Source organism: Saccopteryx leptura, chromosome 3, assembly GCF_036850995.1.
Source record: "Saccopteryx leptura isolate mSacLep1 chromosome 3, mSacLep1_pri_phased_curated, whole genome shotgun sequence".
Classification (NCBI taxonomy): domain Eukaryota; kingdom Metazoa; phylum Chordata; class Mammalia; order Chiroptera; family Emballonuridae; genus Saccopteryx; species Saccopteryx leptura.
The window spans coordinates 13,719,083-13,740,071 of NC_089505.1; the positions used below are offsets into that span (position 1 = coordinate 13,719,083).

The 20,989-nt window shown below is 37.0% G+C and overlaps 1 protein-coding gene across 3 annotated transcripts in view; it reads left to right on the forward strand.

Annotated features, from left to right (window-relative positions):
* RGS17 (regulator of G protein signaling 17) overlaps positions 1-20,989 on the forward strand; it is a 95,823-nt gene that overhangs the window by 13,423 nt on the left and 61,411 nt on the right. For 2 of the 3 annotated variants that reach the window (XM_066372963.1, XM_066372964.1), the window contains exon 2: positions 896-1,017. The exons of the other annotated variant lie outside the window; for it this stretch is intronic. Coding sequence is in view for 1 of the 2 variants with exons in the window: in XM_066372964.1 (XP_066229061.1) it covers positions 1,010-1,017 (8 nt within the window). In the remaining variant the exon portion in view is untranslated. The remainder of the gene's footprint in view (positions 1-895; positions 1,018-20,989) is intronic. 3 annotated transcript variants of the gene reach the window in all.

Below are 20,989 nucleotides of genomic sequence, written 5' to 3' on the forward strand. Positions count from 1 at the left end.
TTTCTAAGAGGAATCATCTATTAGGTACAACTCCTTTTATGATCCCTCCTGGAGCTAACAATAAAATTCTTATTGTGTTAAAATGTTTGTATGTTGGCCCTGGCCAGTGGCTCAATGGATAGAACGTCAGCCCAGCACATGGATGTCCTGGGTTCAATCCCCAGTTAGGGCACACATGAGAAGAGATCATCTGCTTTTCTTCCCCTCTCTCTCTAGCATTTCTCCCTCTTTCTCTCCAACTTGATTGGTTCAAGCATGGCCCCAGGTGCTGAGGATAGCTCAGTTGGTTCCAGCATCAGACTCAGGTGCTAAAAATAGCTCAGTACTCAAACATCTGCCCAATATGGGGGTTGCCAGTTGGGGAACATGTGGGAATGTGTCTCACTATATCCCTTCCTCTCACTTAAAAAAAATGTTTGTGTGCGCATGTGTGTGCCTGTGCATGGGCTGTAAGAAATGCAACAAAATTGCCTAAAATATAAATCAAATCAAATGCCTGACATATCAATAGACAGGCAGAGGTGCCAATTGTGAGAAGACCCTTAGTGCTGGAGGGGAAAAGAAGCAGCTGCTGAGACGGGAGCCACAGGAGTAGGTGAGCCGAGGACACTGCATGTAGAGAGAAGAGGACTAAACAGAGAACCGCCGCAGATCGGTCGCAAAGCCACGGGAAACTTATTTTACACGTTTACTTTAGGTTTGTAGAAAAGTAAGTTTGTGGGCACTGGAAAGCAAATTTATCAATGTGGAAGATTCAGGAAAAATGCTGTAAAATTTTCTGGAGCACCAATTTTATGCATTCTTGAGAAAGTGTAAATGTTTATCAAAATCAAAACAAATATTAGGAAGAAACTTATATTTATAATTTACTAATTCATTCATTCACTTATTTTAGGTTGGACCTGGTGCTTGGGAGAAATTTTGATTAATTAGGCCCTATTTTGGGCTTCGCCTCCAGACTTCAGGGTACAAGTTAGCAGTGCAGAGATAGTGGAATTTCCCCAAGGCTATGGACAGGTAAGGTGTTTTAGAATCACGGGGTATAATAAGCTCAAAGAAACCATCTGAGTCCACAAAAATAATGGGTCCTTTTGTTCTCCTCATCTCCTCATTATTAATATTTTAACTCACAGCCAGAAGAAAGATTTTGTGGGACAAATATTACAAATTGGTTTTTCTCTAAAAACTTTATGAAACACCCAAAATGACAAAAAAAGTGTTTTCTGCTTAGAAGACAAATTTTAAAATAATCTAATTTTCCTTCTATGCTGAATGAGAAGATTTGATTGTAATATTAACTGTATTGCTTGTCAGTTGACCAAATGGTTAGCTGTTAAAACAAGTAAGAAAAGACTTTTCTGATTATAATTTTTTTCATTGTTCCACAAGAAGATGTCCAATTTAATGTTTTTGAGTAATGAGCAAAAAAGTTAATTTTCAAAGTTTTGATCAGATAAGAATATACAAGTTTAGAAAGTGGGAATCAGCATTAAAATGAAAAATAATCACTTCACTACTCATTGGGAAAGCCATCTTTAGAATTCAATATGAAATAAAGTAGAGATTTTTATTTATGCTCATTCTCTTACTGGAAAGCTAAACACTGAACATTGAAAATAAGGGGGTAAACCAGCAATTGAAGTGCAGATAATACAAACGTAAGGAAGAAATCAATGTGGGACTGAAAAGTCTTTCAAATCACAAAGCAAAGACTAAATTCATAATGTAACGTTTTATTTGTTGTGTCTCTCTGATGTTCCACTGCACTTGGCTCCTATTAGCAATAGTCTGGGAATGAAGAATAAGTGGTGGTGGTGGTGGGGGGGGGTTGTAAGTTAAAGGGATTCGTGCCGAATGATTGAGAGAATTTTGTGTCTGGCTCACCCAGGGAAATTTCTCTTCTGATACAGACTGATTGAGCACCTAGTATGTGTGGGCCACTGTTCTGGGAGAGTCACGTTTATTAACGGACACTACAGACAAAGCTGCCTGCTTCCGGGAGGGATCTATGTTTGACCTTTGATTTTTTAAACTGGATCTTAGAGGGAATCCTCTGCAAAACAGTTGGAGTCCTTTGTAAAGCAGGTTTTGAATATATATATATATATATTTGGCATCCAAAGTTCTGGGCACAAGGCAGTGAAGCAGGCTCACTTTTCTTAGGCTAGAAGAGACTTCCCTGCAGTCATTTCCCAGGAATGAGTGCTATTTTATCTTCATCCCTTGGCTGTTGCATGCGTTTGCCTGCCAAACCTGCTTCCCTGTGTTGTTCTGGGCTCTGAGGTCCCTTTCAGAGAGTTTAGGGAATAATTAAGTGAAGCAGGAGATTTCTGAGGTATATCAGAAAAATGGAGAACACCTTTAACAGAGAAAGAAAACCAAGAGAAATGTGTTCCTGAAATGCATATGTAAGCCATAAGATAGGAACGCCATTTTATTGGGTCTAAGCTGTTGGAAAAATTATGAATGGAAATGGTATAATATGCAGAGCCAGAATGGGGGTGAAATGAATCAAAATAAATAAAGCTGCGAAAGAGAAGAGGCCGAGGCAGCTTAAAAGCGCGAGGAAGGAAGGAAAGACGTGGTCCTCCTTTACTTTGTTTTGACAGGTGTTTAGCAGATTGCCCTACACCTGCCAGGGCTCACAGTTTCCAGTTATGTTATAGGAGAAGCAGCATCTCCTGAAAGAACCCATTTGGAGTGATCTGATCTCCCCTTTTACCTGTGATCTGCCTTGGTTCCTAATGACATACGCAGCACCACAGGAAGCCTTTGTTTCTGAGGGTGGCTCTGAAAGCAAGAAATGATAAATTACCAAGACCTGTTAGGGATTTGATTGTTCCCAAGGGGAGACAAAGAGGAGAAATCGAGAAATCGGAATGTATTTCAGGAAAATAAGTAACTGTAGCTACTGCTCTGGTCTGTGGTTGGTTGGTTTGTTTGTTGTTGTTTTTTCCATGATGAACTTGAGAAGACATTGCAAGTACTTCACCATCACCATCACATGCAATAATTTAAGGCTAAACAGAGCAAGTGATATTTTTATAGTTGAGACTTTTAAATAATAATTTTGATGGAGTTAAAATTTGATTATCATAGGCTTGAAGAGACAGCATAGACTTAAAGTTTATTCTGTAGTTATAATTGTTTTATACAAACAGTAGGAAAAATTCATTACATTATTTAGTTTAACTGACAAGAGCAATGAAAGGCTTCCTGGTGAAGTAAATCAATTTAAATAATGCGTTAAATTTGTGATAAATTTGTTTTTTGATAATTAAACTATAACTATTGTATTGTGTGGTAGGAGAGAGCACGGCACAGTGCTTATGAAGACTAAACTACTAACATGTCTGTTTAATCTTGATGTGGGATCAGGAGAACTGAGTTCTAGCTATGCTATACAGCTGCTGAGTGAACTCATGACAGTTAAATGTCATATTCATATGGGATCACTATCAATATCATCAGGACATTTATGGTGACAACTATTAGTCATCTAGGGTTGGTGATCAACGGTGGACCTGGATGGCTTCTGAAGTTGTGAACTCCGTCTTTCTGAAAGCGTGATTTCAGATGCAGACTCCTTATCGCTTAAGGACCCTCCTCTTCCTCCTCTTTCTTCCGCCACTCTCCTACTTGCAGAGCCCAATATGTTTACTTCTGTGCCTTTGCTTATACTTACCGCTGCCTGAAATGCTGTCCTTCCCTTCACTTTTTGAAATCCTGACCATGTTTTAGGTCTATGCTAAAGTCTTAAGGCCTTCAAGAGTCCTTGGCTGACCACTTCCTAGTGATCTCTCCTTCCACTGAAACTGCCGCATCAGAACAATGACGCTTGTATTCTTGCCTTCTTCATGGGCAAAACTTTTTCCTTCCAATATCCTTAGCAGAGGGTGGCATCTGCTCAGTCACCCATGCTGGGACACCAGCAGTCAACATGACCCTTTCTCACTCACACCCTGCTCCTCTAATCTACCCCTAACCTTGGCTTAGTCGACCTCTTGGGTACTTTCAACCTTTACCCCACGTTTCCCTTTCTGCTCTTCCAGTTCACCATCATCATCATGTCTGGACTAATACAACATTCTTCTTGACTTCATTTGCATCTCATGCCACCTGTCCTCCACCGAGGTGGTGCCAGAGTGACCAAACATGTGACTCCAGATGCTTCCTTACACTTAGTAAGCTTCCATGTCTCCCCGTCCCCTCCAGATAAAGTCCAGGTACATTGAATGGCTCTTTCCCTGGTGATTCCCACCTGTCTGCCTCCCATTGCTGTTCCCTCTCAGGCACCTTAGGCCATAGCCATATTGAATGAACTAATGGGTCGGGTCTATCTTTTTAAAAAATGGCCATGCTATTCTAAGTCATCCTGATTTTGCTCATGCTGTTACCTCTGGGTGGAATGTTTTACCTGCTTTTATCCACTTAAAAAAAAACCTCACCTTGCATACTGTTTTCAATAAAACTCTCTGGCTACCTCTGGAGTAATGCCATGCTTCCTCTTCCACAAGTGAACACTTGGTAAAGGCTTTTTTGATCTCACAGTTACAAGCTTATTGAGAGTAGGGACTAAATTTGGGGAGTTGGAGGAAGGTGGAGAGAGTTTTTCTTAAAATGCCCAGCACAGGTAATAGGTCTCTAATACATATTTATTTATTAGCTGTCCATTAAGCTGGAAGCTGACCTGTCAATGCTTTCTAGATAAGCCATGATTTTATAAAATGGTAGCAAGGTAGACACAGAGTAACATCTATTTGGTTGCCCGTGATTAAATTGGATTGATGATGTAGGCATTTTTGGAATACTTAGGACAGGTTCGTTGAAGTTGACCGGGTTCCAAATTCCATGAGGCTACTCTGCCCAAGGTTATCATTGTGCTCTGAGGAAATCCCCAAATCTACATTGGCTTACAAGGTCCTCTGTGATCTGTCCATACCCTCTCTCTATATCCTGTCCCCATTAGCTCTCTGATCATGCAATAGGCCAGAATATTAGCATTTCAGGTCCTTTGTTGCTCTTGCCTGGAATGTTCTTTCACAGAACATATTATGTGGTTTACTTTCTTATTGTCTGTATTTTAGCTTAAATGTCACACCTTTTCAAGGACACCTTCCTTGACCACTATTTAAAATTGCAAGCTCCTCCTCCCTTGCCACTCCCACCTTGTTTCTCTCTATAGAAATTGGGAGTTTATGTGACTTTTGTCTTTTATTCACTACCCTACCTCAGGTACTAGAACAGCCTAAGTTCAAAGTAGCCATTCAATAATTCATTAAGTAAATCAATGGATTCATCTGATATGGACAACATCTTTTCTTATACAGTATATCCAATATGTTTCTTTTTGAATTATCTTTATGTTCATGATCTCATTTCAAGCTTGGTAGCTGGTTAATATCTGACCTTAATCAAACATGGTTCAGATTGAGAGTCATTTATCTTGGGTTTCACTCCTGGCTCTGCCACTTTCTAATTATGTGACCTTGAGTGACTCATTCTATCTTCCTGGGTCCAGTTTTTCTCATTTGTGAAACAGAGCTAATGATACCTAGTAAATTACTAGGAATATGACAAATGCTACAACTGTAAAATTCTGTCAATATGTTAGTTGCTAACTTTTATTTTTTATCTGTGCAAGAAACTGAAGAAGCAATATTGCATCTTGGAAATTTTGAGCATAATAGTTAAACATATGAATTTGAGTTTGTTGTATCTCTGTTGTTTATTAGCTATATGACTCTGAGAAACTTAATTTACTTACTTTTCTATAAATAAGGAAGAAATTTTATCACAGAAATGATTGAAATTCTGAATGGGATAATATAGTATATTGTTTCAACAATTCCAAGACATACATTTTTTTTCACCTTGTAACATTTTGGAAATCAGTATGCACTTTATAATCAATCAGTGATGTCTTCTGTTCACTGAAATGTGTGATCTACTTTAAACTTTGGCATGTGAAGCAGGTTGGTAATTATAGTTCAGAATCTTTCAGGTCACTCTGACAATTTTAAGACATTCTTCCTCTCTTTCACTGGGAAAAAGTGGCTTTCGCTGAATAATAATAATAAAGTGGCGAGTGGTGTTTTAAAAATTTAATAGCCGTTATTTGGCAGGTTGTCTTTAAAGTTTGCTTTTCTGATTTTACCTAAAAGAAAAAATTTACACGTTTTGTTAAAGCATTAACCACCAAGTCATTTTCTCGTTGAAGGGGAAGGTACTTTGTTTTCCTGGATCCCTCTCCCCGTATCTTCTGTCTGGTTCGGTCGAGACTTTTGCTTCTCTCTGGTTTGGTCATGGAGGACAAGAATAGAAGAATATCCTGGCAACCGCAGCCACCACACTTGAACAGAATGCGGTTGCTAGGAGAAAAGGGTAGTAGCTGCGCTCAAGAGGTCACGTGGCTCTGCCTTCCTAGAGGAGCCAGTGGGCTGTGGCAGAAACCAGCAGCCCCCCTCTGGGGAAGGACCTGGAAATAGAGCTAGCCTATCAGGCTGCCATTAATGGAGGGCAATATTTTATGGCCCATTTAAAATAAAATATGAACACAAAGGGAATAAAAAAGTTACTACTAAAGATGTCATCATATAGAAATGTAACATTTCAGCCCATTATTCCTTAAACATTCTTCTATTAAACTGAAACTACTAACTCAGTGTTATAACCTCGCTGTAGGTCATTACTCAACTGTTACAGCTTCCTATATATATATATATAGGTTTGTTGTAGTCTCCTGGTTTTCAGTTAAAATAATTGGAAAAATATATAACTGATGAATGCTCTATAGGTTATTACAAGAAATTCTGCACACATTAACCATATCTTTTGTTCATTGAACTATAAAAATTCTGAGATGGATGTACTTAACTTCCATAATGACTTTCAATAGACAAAGCTCATTGCACAATTCATTTTATTCATTCAGCAATTGTGGTTGAGATTCTACCAAGTGTCAGCCACCAAGTTCCAGGGCCATGGCTAGAATTAAATATGTTAAGATAGAATGCATAAAACAAGACACGTGCACAATGAAAATAGAATGCCTAATGTTTGTGTTGTACTTTTTCTTCATTTGAGGAGGGCTCCAAAATATTTTGGGCTTAGCTTTTATTAGCATTTGAAAAAGAGTAATATTTAGAGAAGTAAATATTTTTGGATTCATTCACATAGGCTAGCCCTTTGTTGGCAACTGTGATTAGATTCCTCCTCATACATAAGAGGGCCTGGAGGAGCTCTAAGGGTCCGCTGCCATCTGTGACATTGTTTTATAGCCACAGGAGTGAGACAGGCTAAGGAAGATCAATGAACTATCCCTGGATAAGTTTAAGCACACTCAGGTAGTCATTTACCCTACCTCTTTTTATTATGTGCTTAATGAATTCTGGACAAAGTCTACACCTCGAGTATATATATATCTATTATTGTCCATGTCTACATTTCTTAGACTAAGAAACATGCAATTCAGTTCATCTAGCTGCAAGGCCTATATAATTCAGCTACTCTTATGTTCCCCTTCTCTGGAGAATCGATGAACATATTGACATGTAGGAAACCCTTTTAACTCAGGAGCCTGTGCCAAGTGATTCTTTGATTCTTTTTTCCCTTTGATCTGAACATTACAAAGTGCGATCATTAGCTTCCATTTGGGTGTGCTTCCATCCAAAATAAAAAATGGAAATAGGTTACAGAGTGGTATGTTTGTGACTTCAGTTTGGAACTTAAAAACATTGTTTTTCTTGACTAGGAAAGACTAAATATTTACGTCAAATGAAAAATTCCAGTGCAGTCAATCATTCTGCTCCTTTATTGTTCAACTCACATCTCTAGGAATATAGCAACTATAGAACTAGTCTGTGTGGTGCACATATGTTTGTGTACAAATACACACGTCATATTTGTAATTTTTCTTCACATAGAAGATTGTGAGTTTTCCAGTGTGTTTCTGGCATGTTACATTTCCTGTCCTCCCTGCTGGCCCCATCAAACGGCATCACCTGGTGTTCACTGTTAGGACGTATTGAAAGAGTTGGGTAAAAAAGCTTATCACTTCCCTTAATAGAAATCTGTACAAGAATAGAATGACTTCAAAGCACAAGGCTGGTCACTGCATTGATAAAATGATGAGTTTGATATCTTTCTGGTAATTAACCACTGCATAACCACTCACTACCAGTATTTACCAGGGTGGCATGTACTGCTAACTACCAAGGTCAATCCTGCCAGTCTCCATTTCCATTTTCTGAAGAAAGTCTGCTGTATATATAAATGACACTGCCAGTACTTTTAAATAATAGCATACAATATGGTCAAGAATGGAATGGAATGGGATAGAAAAAAATAGAACAGCAGGTAGAATAGTAGTATATAGAATAGTAGTATATAATAGAATGGGTATGAATGTTGAAGTCTATAAGATCAGATTCAAATCTTAATTCTAATGTTTAAATAAGGTCACTTGATTAAAATTTTTGAAGCTCAGGTATTCATTTGTAAAATGAAGAAAATATTTATCTGATATTTATCTGATATACAGTAATGTCCAGTATATATTAGTACTGAAACTATTATTTCTATTCCTTTTGCTCTCTAAATTATAGTTCCAGTATTCTACTAAAAGACTGATATGGAGAATTACATCAAAATATAAACAAATATCTAGGAGAAATAAGCTTTTGGAAGAAAGGACAGATAAACTGTGAGAAATAGTAGCTTATTATTATTATTCCCTCTTACACAGAAAATATATAACGTCTATGAGGAAAATGTGGTCATGTGTGGTACATAAATAAAATACATAAATTGTCTCAATTTACCTTCCCATAAAATTTGGATTAATCAGAACATTCAGAGAATAGAGCAGATAGGCTAATGTTCTGCCAGGTTGGTAATTAAGGCTCATCAAGTCTTCATTTTGGGGGGAGAATTCCTGTCAAATTGAAAATGTATTAATTTACCTTCTGTCCCATCAAGGAGAATGTCCTCAATATAGTCTTTGATTTGGAAACTTGGAGAATCTGGAAAATATTGTAAAAACTAGGTCTCACTTAAAGGACTATAGATTTAAAGAGAAGAGGCTGACAGTGAGGTAGCCACATTGTGTGTGTGGTATGGTCAAGGTCTATAACTTGTTTCATACACATTTTTCCATTTAATTCTCACAACCGCTCTAAGAAGTATCATTCCCCTTGTGAAGCAGTAATTGTATAGATAAGGACATTGACGTGTAGAGAATTTAGGTAATATGCTTACAGTTATTGAAGTAGTCAGTGGTGCAACCAGAATTTTAATACTGAACATCTGATTTAAAAGCCGAATCTCTTTTTTCCCACTCAAATACTTTTATATTGTTCTTCACAAAGTCACTCATGAAATACCAAGTCATTTGGATTCCAGCCAGAGAGGAAATTAGTATGGGCACAATGGATACTTCCTCTGGGACAGATATAGCTGTCTTTTCTTATTTATGAATAAATTTTAGAGTAGAGTTTTTCTCATAGTTATGCTTCTCTAATAATAGCAGGGTAGAAAAATAATTCAAATTGAGTCAGGGTTATACTTATTCAAACTTCAATTATTTTCCCCCCAGAGTATTTAAATTTTAGTCCAAGTCTTCTCCACTCAATCATTTTTTAAAAGATTAAAAGTTCTGACAGTACCTATATTTAAGTCAATAAACATTAAATATTAAAAAATAAGAAGACAAAGTCACTTTTTGCAAACTCTGCTAGATGAGAAAGAGGAGGAAGCCCCGACAGGTAGCTCAGTCAGCTAGAATGTTGTTCTGAGACGCCAAGGTTGCAGGCTTGGTCCCCAGTCGGTGCACACATGGGAAACAACAAATGAATCACAACTAAAGTGGAATAACAAATGAGTGTTTCTCTCTGTCTCCTTCAAATCAGTCAATAAAAAATAGAGAACAAAAGATATGAAAGGCATGGCTTCATTTTAAAATGTTGTACAAAAGAGTAAACAGAGCCTGACCAGGTGGTGGCGCAGTGGATAGAGCATCAATCCACCTGGGACACTGAGGACCCCGCGGTTACCAGCTAGACATGGGTTCACCAACTTGAGAATGGGTCAACAGCATGAGTGTGGGATCATAGACATGACCCCATGGTTGCTGGCTTGAGCCCAATGGTCACTGGCTTTAAACCCAAGGTTGCTGACTTGAGCAAGGAGTCACTGTCTCAGCTTGAGCCCCTAGTCAAGGCACGTATGAGAAGCAATCAATGAACAACAAAAGTGACACAACTACAAGTTGTCTTTCTCTCTCCAACAAAAAGAGAGAGATAGAGAGAGTGAATAGATTAGAGTTTTATTTCCACTAATTGTCGTGTGTGTGTGCATCTTTATTACTAGTGCATTCTTTTCATTTTTCAATCCAGTATGTCTAAAGTGATCATATAACTTATTGTCCAAGTCAGTTTCACTTGACTAAGTGCAGAAAGAGTACTAGAAACATTCATCAGGAGCTAAGAGCTGTGAATATGAACAATTCCATGCAAATCAGATTGGTTTCCTAACAGTGACCCCTAAATCTTTCCATTTGGTCCTTTCGACCTGTCTTCCTCTTTCACTCCTTCAGTGCACCGCCTTATAATTATTCCTAGGGATATTATTTCTATTAATCCTTCCTGCTCATCATTGCCCCTTTCAGCCCAATCTTTTCCTTCCTCCTTAAAAACCTCCATATTTGAACCTTACACCATTCATTGTTCCTATCATCTACTTAACTCCCGGGTCAGTCTCCCTTCACCAATTTTTTCTCTTGGCATACTCTCTTACAACCTTACTCCTCTGCTTGATGACTTTAGATATTCATCATAGCATCCTTTGACTTCCTCTTTCAGAGTAATATTGACCTTTATCCTATACTAGACACTCAGTCCCATGTCATGCTTCCCTAGACTGACCCAGGACAAAATTCTGCAACACCTCCTTAATCTCAATATTAGGCATCCCATTCTCTGGCCTCACTGAGCATGCTATTAACTCATCGTTTTCCCAGACCTCTGCAGTCCTTTGACACACAGGGGCCTAGCCGCCATTAATTCACTGTCCTTCATCCCTTTGATTTCTTTTTGCTTCTGGGTGCCGGAGTTTTTTAAAAATTCATCTCTGAATCTTTAATCCTACTAGGGACATAATAGTTGTTCATTAAACATTTGTAGAATTAAAGAATAAGATATGTATATAATGAAAGTTTACACCCACAGGTCCTTTTTCCTTGCTTTTGCTCTTAAATATTTGACCATTCTCTCCTGCCATTATAATGCATGTTTTGTCAAAAGCCACAAATAACAGGCAACTAGCGCACTGCTTTTTTCCATAATTTTTCAAGGAACAGATAAGTCAAAGTGTCTATTAAACTATTACATTTTATTCTTAAGTTATAATCCAACAAGTGACTGAGTTGAAACAAATAGGTTCTAGCTGGTTTCTCCCTTGCCAATGTGACATTTAGAGGAGGAAGCCCTGCTATAAAGAAGGGACAGCCTCCACCTTTGACCATGATTTACAGATGTAAAACAAGGCATGTTTTTATCATGTTTCTGAAATCCTTTAAAAAACATTATCTGAAATGAACATGAAAGTCAGAGGTTTTCAGTTTTCAGTGGGTCGATCAAACTGAACACATGAAGGCCAGCTCTGTGATTCTTTTATTTGTCAAATTTAACATGTTAAAACTTTGTAAGAAGACATTTTCCTTACAGCAAATATATATAATAGAACTAATTGAATATGAATTATTATTATATGAAGTATTTATGTGTCCATGGCCACATAGCTATAGTAATCTATGAGCTGGGAGAGACTTGAAAAGACTGTCTAATTTGATCCTCTTCCTGTTATAGAAAAGGAAGAGGAAGCCCAATGAGGCTCAGTGGCCAACTTAATGTGATAAGGAAATGGACCCGAGTTGACACCCAGGACCCCCAGTTTGCCACAGCGCATGTTATTGAGTGTTCCAGTGGGGAGCAAACACTTTGCCAAGCATTTTATATGCATCACAAAATCCTCACAATACAGTTGTGAAGTTAAGTAAGTCTTATTGTCATCCCCAATTTTTCCAAATAAGGAAATAGCCAGGAGAAGCTAATAAACATTCTATATGACCCAGTAAGTAGGGGACAGAGTCTGCCTTCAGCCACACTGAAGTCACTTTTCGCCAGGACTTTATGCCCTGTCCTAACCCTACAGATGATGCTTCTTCTGCCCGGGGGCCTCTTTGTCTTCTTTCCCTCACCATTGACACCCAAGGAAATGCCACTACTTTTAGAAGCCATTCCAGCCCGCTCTTCTAGATTCCAACGAGACTTTGTCCATTCCTCCATCTTGTGGCGTTATGAATTAACTATGTGTCTTTCTTCTCTCAAGACTGTTAATCCCTTGAATTTTCTCTTATATTTCTTGGACTTCCCATTTATAGGCATGAGGTGTCTAAACAATGATAGTTGGATGATGACAAGGCAAACTGTATTCTTTGGAGAAATGAAGCTGATGCATTTAAATACTTAGAATAGTTTGGATCCTCAGTGTTGTTTGTATTTATTTGCAAACCAAGCTACCGATGTTTCTTAGAGGATCTAAGTAATCAAGTGCCTTCCATTATGGAGGGTTATGCATCTCTTTCTCAACTCTGCAAACATAAGTAGTATATAAGTAAATCATTTTTGTCATTTGTCGGTAGAGTTGAAGACATGGCATTCAGGTAACTGGTTTGAGATTCTTCCTCTTACAGTACTTATGTCAGAGAATCATTTGCAGTAGTTTTGAAATTTTAATTCTGTATCTTTATAGAATAGTGTATATTATTCAAAAGTCCGCTATCATCACTCCTATTCAACATAACTCTGAACTATACACTTAAAATTACTAAAATGGTAGATTTTATATTTGTAAGTTTACCACATTAAACAAAATGTGGAAAAAATAAAATAATAGTCACCTCAAAGTCTATAGAAAGTGCTAACATGAGGCAAGGGTGTTATTAATGATAATTCACCAAACTTTTCAGTGTTGTATTGAATAGGAGTGGTGATAGCGGATATCCCTGCCTTGTTCTGATCTTAAGGGAAATGCTTAGATCTTGGATGCTAGTTATTAAAAAATATGATATTTACCTCATTGATCTCATACTCTGTGACAAGAATATTAATGAAGTCATATGAGTACATATAAAAAATAGCATATCCATTATGTATCAATAAAAATATGAATAGTCTAAAAAATATATAATGATTCAGAAATTTCCTAAAAAGCATACCAAACAAGTATTAAACTCTGAATGGTTATATCTGACATTTTTCATTATTATTAAAATTATTCTAGTTGAAGTATAAATGTTCATTTTGTTTATTTTATTTATGAAAATTATGTTATATATAACATTATGCTATGCTATATAGATATAAACCACAAAATTATATTCATCTGTGAATGTGGTCATTCTAAGAAAAAGATTAAAATTTAAAAATTGAACATCCTAACTCAAATATATTTTACAGAAATGTAATTGATAACAAAACATATAGTCTATTTAAGAGACTGAATAAAGTATAAAAACCCCCCAATGAAAAAATAGAACAGTTGGCAAAAGGAGGTCTATAACTGTATGTAAATATTACAATAATAAATACATAAACAGTAATACAAGATTAAACTCTGTTTTGTGTACTCATAACACTAAACCTACTCTTGCCCACCCTGTTTATGCCTGTATAGATGAAGAGGGAAAAATAAAGAAAGAGGACTGGAAAAGTATTTTGAGACTTCTGCTCTTCCTTCATTGATTACTTATATAATTTTCAAGTAATCAATGTATTGAAAACAGATCAAAGAACTACAGGAATTAAGAATTATAAAGTTGAAACTTTTCTATTTCCTTGCAACACAGAACCAGCCTTCCTAAATGTATTCAATGCTCTGAATATATTTGGTTTTTAAAGAGTAAGTATGATAAAACATGAAAACTCAGTAGGAAAAAGTAGAGGACTAGAAGTTATTCTTAATACAATAGGGACATTTTCCCTCTAATCAGCTTTAAATGTATCACTTGGGTCAACATCTGGAATGCTGAGGTCGCTGGTTCAAAACCCCGGGCTTGCCTGGTCAAGGCACATATGGGAGTTGATGCTTCCTGCTCCTTCCACCTTCTCTCTCTCCTCTCTCTCTAAAAATGAATAAATAAATTAAAAAAATAAAAAATAAATAAAAAAACATACCTTCTTTAAGTCATGGATGTGTGTAACATACTGTGGAAGAGTACATACAGAAAACTTCATTCCTTGATGACACCAGATAACATATAATCATATTTATATAATGTGCTTTTATACATGTTATGACATTTAGGTCTGAGAAAACTTCTGTAGGTAGTAAAGGGTTTTGCTGGTTTGTTTTTTAATTTTTATTACTTAGATGAGGAAACAAAAGGCTCAGTAAATTCAAGTGACTTGTCAAAGGTTACCCAGCGATTCAGCATAGGTAGGGTTGAAGCTCTAGTCTTCTGGCTCAAGACCAATGATCTTTTTACTAGATCAGAGAAAGTCTCCAGAAAGCTTCAAATGGAAATTTGTTGTACGTGGATCTCCTTGTCTACTAACTTAAGACTGTGTTAAGTAGAGACTCTTTGGGGCGACTTTCTGTTCTGCCTATGTCTGTGGGAGACTATAAAGTATACAGACTATTTATCTTATCCTTAATTATCTTCCCCAAATGCATTCCAGTATCCCTGCCACCTGTCCCATTGTTTACTCTTTATCTTTGGAGAAAGCCAAGAAATGATCAAAATCAGGAGTTGGGTCCTTTGCCTGGTTGTTAAGAAATTTGTGGGAGATAAATTATGCTTCTCCTAGTGGAAAAAAGAAAGGTGAACCAAACCAATACTAGTCACACATGATGCATTGACTTAGAAAAAGGATCGCCATCCTGGGCACAAGTGAGAGGACATCCCTGGAGAACAGTGACTATCAGAGATACAGAAAAGACCAGGTCAGATCACCATGATAATTAAATAATGTCGTTCTCCTGCCTTTAAATAGTGTGCACACACCATAAATATATTCATTGTTGAATGACACCAACCAAAAATCTGGAAGCAAATTAGACATTACATGTGCTATATATTTTTTTAATGTTTTAAGTACATAGTACTTGTTTGTAAGAGTAATTACTGTTGAGAATAATATTTTCTAAGTAGCATCTTTGTATCTCTTGGTATCCTCGAGTTATTTGTAGTCACTGATAGCACTCTCTCTCCTGATATAAGGAGAGTGGAAATTTAGTACTCTGAAGCTCTGATAATGCCAGGAAATGGTCAGTCCATTTTCCCTCCTTTTACTGGTTTCCAAACGAAAGCAAGTCATAGAGGGAAATTGAAACCATAACTGCTTCTCTAACACTTTGTTCCTCAGGGGGTACTTGGACTAAAAGGATTGTGCAACAGCAAAACACATCTATGGTACAAGTTATATGAGTCATCCAATGCTTTTTGTATAATTCCAAAAAATTCATAAGCTAAATTGTACTGGGATAATTTGTGAGCAATGTTCTGACCTCTAGCATTTCCAAGACTCACTTGACTTTGTAGCTTAGAGGTATTTTGTAAGTGGACTGTGTTGCTTTAATTTTGTGATACCCCAAGCCTATTCTGCTCATAGTCATGTATAATTGTACATTCTTTATTAAAAGGTAGAATGAGTAAAGATGGGTTTGGAGGTTGATAAAGACTACAAGCGCTCTGATGAAACAAACAAATTAATGAGGCATTACTTTAGAATACTGATACCAAATACTGTAGTTTCATGGAGAGATCTTAATAAAATACACATTGATAAAAGCTTTGGTGTCAATAAAAAACTTTTTAAGGCCCTGGCCGGTTGGCTCAGTGGTAGAGCGTTGGCCTGGCGTGCAGAAGTCCCGGGTTCGATTCCTGGCCAGGGCACACAGGAGAAGCGCCCATCTGCTTTCCACCCCTCCTCCTCTCCTTCCTCTCTCTCTCTTCCCCTTCCGCAGCTGAGGCTCCACTGGAGCAAAGATGGCCCGGGCGCTGGGGATGGCTCCTCGACCTCTGCCCCAGGTGCTAGAGTGGCTCTGGTCGCAACAGAGCGACGCCCCGGAGGGGCAGAGCATCACCCCCTGGTGGGCAGAGCGTCGCCCCCTGGTGGGCGTGCAGGGTGGATCCCTGTCGGGCGCATGAGGGAGTCTGACTGTCTCTCCCCGTTTCCGGCTTCAGAAAAATACAGAAAAAAATTTTTTAAAATATTTTTTTATGTAATGGTAAATATCAGTCAGGACACTTTCAGCTGGAGCTGCACATCAGATTTCCACCAGGTTTCCCAATGCATTATTTTTCATCTAAACAGTTTATGGCTTGATCTGAAAATATGTCTTGTCAAATACTGACTGAAAATTGACATTAATTTTGTAATTTCCCCATTATATGATCTAGTTCATTGTCACTGTGCATATCTGTTTCCTAAATATTCTGCAGTAAACATTTTCAGCTTTTGTAACACACAATAAAAATAATCTTTTTTAAGTATAGGGGAAAGTACATTTACTCCAAATACCCAAAGATAATCTAATGAACTGATTTAAGCCACCAGATTACAAGACAAAGAAAATTTATAAATCATATTGCCATTGTGTTAATTCATATTAAGAAATATTACTGCTGAAGTTATTTGTCTATAGTAATAACTATGTGAAAACTAAGTTAAAATGAGAAGGTTGCTAGGCAAATGCTGTATCAGAGCAAGAGATAAAATAAGTGATTAGTGTCCTCACATTATTATTTGAGAAATGTTTTCACTGTAGAACAATTGGTTGTATGAAGTTGCTTTGTGAAGCTATATGTTTACTTGACTTCGAAATCTAATTTTTCTGTGGGAAGTCCATCAAGTCCTTTCTTTTATCACAGTTTTCCTCACAGCATACAATTTAGTAGCTTAGATTTCAGTCTCAGTCTTTTTAAATACAATTGTACTTATATCATGCCTCCCAAACTATATAATCTCAATATTTACAAAAAACAATTGTGGTCATTCTTGAAAGGATGAATACCTCTACATTTGAATTCTTGCTAATTTTACTCTTAGAGTTCTGAGTTGCTTTCATGCAGTGACTGAAAGTATTTTGGTTGCACTTCCTAAATTACTTTTTTTAAATTTAATTATTCTTTATTGTTCAATTACAGTTGACATACAGTATTATGTTCAGGTATATCCCCCCATGATTGGACATTATATAACTTACTAGGTGATCATCCCAGTAAATCTTGTAACCATCTGACACCACACATAGTTATTAAAATATTATTGACTATATTCCCTATATTGTATGTTACATCCCAATGACTATTCTGTAACAACCAACTTGTACCTCCTAGTCCCTTCACCTTTTGCACCCATTTCTTTTATCCCCCCCCATGGCAACTGTCAAAATGTTCTCTGTATAAGTCTGTTTCTGTTGTGCTTGTTTATTTTGTTTTTTAGAATTCAATCGTTGATATGTATTTATTGCCATTTTATTGTTCATGTTTTTTACATTCTTTTTTCTTCCTCTTCTTCTTAAAGAACACCCTTTAACATTTTTTGTAATACTGGTTTGTTGGTGATGAACTTCTTTAGCTTTGTCTTGTCTAGAAAGCTCTTTAGATATCCTTCGATTCTAAATGATAGCTTTGCTGGGTACTGTAATCTTGGTTGTAGGTTCTTGCCTTTTATCACTTTGAATATTTCTTGCCAATCCTTTCTGGCCTGCAAAGTTTCTATTGAGAAATTACTTGGCAGTCTAATGGGAGCGTCCTTGTAGATAATTAACTGCTTTTCTCTTGCTGCTTTTAAGATTCTCTCTTTGTCTTTAACCTTTTCTATTTTAATTATGATGTGCCATAGTGTGGGCATCTTTGGGTTTATCTTATTCAGAACTCTCTGTGCTTCCTGGACTTGATATCTATGTTTTTCATCAGATTAAGAAAGTTTTCTGTCATTATTTTTTAAATAGGTTTTTAATTTCTTGCTTTCTCTCTTCTTCCAGCACACCCAAGATATAATTGTTGGTATGCTTGATGTTTTCCCAGAGACTCTAAATTACTTTTTAAAGATGTAGTCACTAAAATATTGGTAGACTTTTCCACTGCTACCTACCATCTTTATTTGCACAGTGCATTATGAAAACGAAAGGTGCATAAAAGCAAAATGGGTGGTTGATTATTCACAATTTTAGTGTTACTTTAGATCACTGCTGTCCAAATGAACTTTTTGTGATGGAAATGTACTGCCAACCTAGTCACCACCAGCTACTTGAAATAGGGTGAGTGTGACTGAGGGACTCAATTTTAAATACTGTTTGATTTTAATTAAATTTAAGTAGCAACACGTGAATTGTAGCTACCATACTGGAACAATGCAGAAGACTACTAAGACTGAAAAAAATCATAGGCTTTGCTCAATCAAAATTCGTTGTAATATCACAAATTAATTCATCCTAAAAGCACTGAGAAACGTAAATTAGTGATTAAGAGCACAGGATTTTGAGCCAGATTTCTAGGTTCACATCTGCTATCTGTATTTAAGTCTTGAGCAAGTTATATCACTAACCTCTCTGTAATTTAGTTTCTAATCTTTTATATGAAGGATTGAAACAGTGATACCTATTTGTTAGCATGTTTGTGACAGTTAAAGAATTTAATATTATATTCTGTGTGCTTAGAATATTGCCTGCTGTGGGTAATGCTTAAGCACTCTGACCTGAAAGAAGATAACTAATCTGGAAAGGTCATATAGGAGTTAGGGTTCCCTTCAGGGTAGCTGTAAATGTATTATCCATCACAGTGATTGTGGCATCACTTTTTCCTCTTTTAAAACAAGACTCATCATTTCTTTTCAGCAAAATTGATGTGCAGGCTGATTTATACAGTGAGAAATGAAGTCAGTGATCACTGGTGTTGTGTTTACCTTGGTGATTGGATAGTAATTGTTCTCATGCTTAGAATTAACTTTCGTTTAACCTGTGAATTATAGGATATATTTTAAAAGCACCATATCCAAATTTGTTATTTGTCCTGAAAACCAATTCACATTGAGTATGATGAATCATCCTGCTGCCCTGCATCTTTGTATCATTATTTTATTTTATTTTATTTTATTTTAGTATTGTCATTTTCTCCAATTTGAGGAAAAGAAAAACAGGATGCAAGTACCATGGTGCATTTGGTAGTTAAATCCATAAAAGAATTCTAGAACCAATTATTTTGTATTAGTCAGGAATAACTGAAGCCTATGAATTAGAGATGTAATTATCCTTCAGACAAACACAGATCAGAGATGAACATGGATTCTATGAGCTCTGCTGAATCATCAAGCAAAAAATTGACCAGTTTGAAAGGACTGCCACCTCCTCTATAGTCCACTTTCATATGTGACTCCCTCTAAAGAAAGTCACGTAAACCTTCAGAGTAAGCTATACTTGAAGACTGGGTATGTTTGCTTTATTTTCAGAAGGTCAACCTGTTGGATGTTTATTTTATTTTGTTAATGAAGAAAATATAAGAGTAATGAAGTAAATGTGGCTATGAAGCTCCAACATAATATTTCCTAGTGCCACTCATAGGTAGAGAGGGAACTGGGCATTTTGGGAGTGACTTTCCTTTCAGTAAAACCTGTACTCCCTCCTCAAAGAATAATCCATGGACTAAAGCTGGCATGTGAGCTAATAGTTACTGATCAGTCACAGAATACAAATTGGTGCACTGCTTCCCTTATTGTTTCACAAATCCCTCATCTCAGTGTGGACCAGTAAGAAGGATTTTATAGACAAGAACTTTGAGGAGCACTGAGCTAGAATATTGCAGGTCCAATAGTTTTTGCTAACCTGTCCTTTGTCCAGGGTATGGTGCAGGGCTCTCTGGTCTTGCCTCTGCTGCTCATTTGCTGTTCTGATCCTGATGGGATTCACATAGCTGTTTTGTATCTTGGCATCCTTCTGTGTGAAGAGAATGTGGTACCTTATAACCCCTGAGGTCCTTTACAGAGCTATTATTCATATTTGTGCAATAATTGAGTATAGCCATGACTAGCAAGAGAGAAAAGGCTAAGTAAATTATGGCAATTAAATATTATGCTGGTAGAACAATGACTGGGAATACTGCACAAGATAGAAACATGGCTATGATAAGTGAAACAAACAGTAGATCCTACACTGTTGGTATATGTACCCTATTACAATTGTGTAAAATGTATATACAGAAAAGACAGAGAATACATTTTTTAAAACTATAATTTTAACAGCTTGCGTGTTGAATTTTTTTTTCTCTGTTATCTAAATGGGTTTTTTTGTGTGTGACAGAGACAGAGAGAGGGACAGATAGGGACAAACAGGAAGAGAGAGAGATGAGAAGTATCAATTCTTTGTTGTGGCACCTTAGTTGTTCATTGCTTGCTTTCTCATATGTGCCTTGACTAGGGGGCTACAACAGAGTAAGTGACCCCTTGCTCAAGCCAGCAACCTTTGGGCTCAAACCTGCAACCTTGGGCTTCAAGCCAGTGACCTTGGGCTCAAGCCAGCAACCTTGGGCTTCAAACCAGCAACCTTTGGGCTTAAGCCAGGGACCATGGGGTCATGTCTATGATCTCACACTCAAGCTAGTGACCCTGTGCTCAAGCTGGTAAGCCTGAGCTCAAGCCAGTGACCTCGGGGTTTTGAACCTGGGTCCTCCGTGTCCCAATCCAACGCTCTGTCTACTGGGCCACAACCTGGTCAGGCTATGTAATCTAAATTTTTATGATATGGTTAGACTTTCCACACATATAAATGAAAAAATAACATATAAATGCACTCAGTTAAATATTACACCCATAATTTTGAGTCTTTTTCTATGTAGCTTAACAAATGTAACTGTTCTCTGTATGCACCATTTAGAATTGTTTATGGCATTTTCAGCTCCTTCTTCTTGCATTAGTTAGAACTTTTCCAG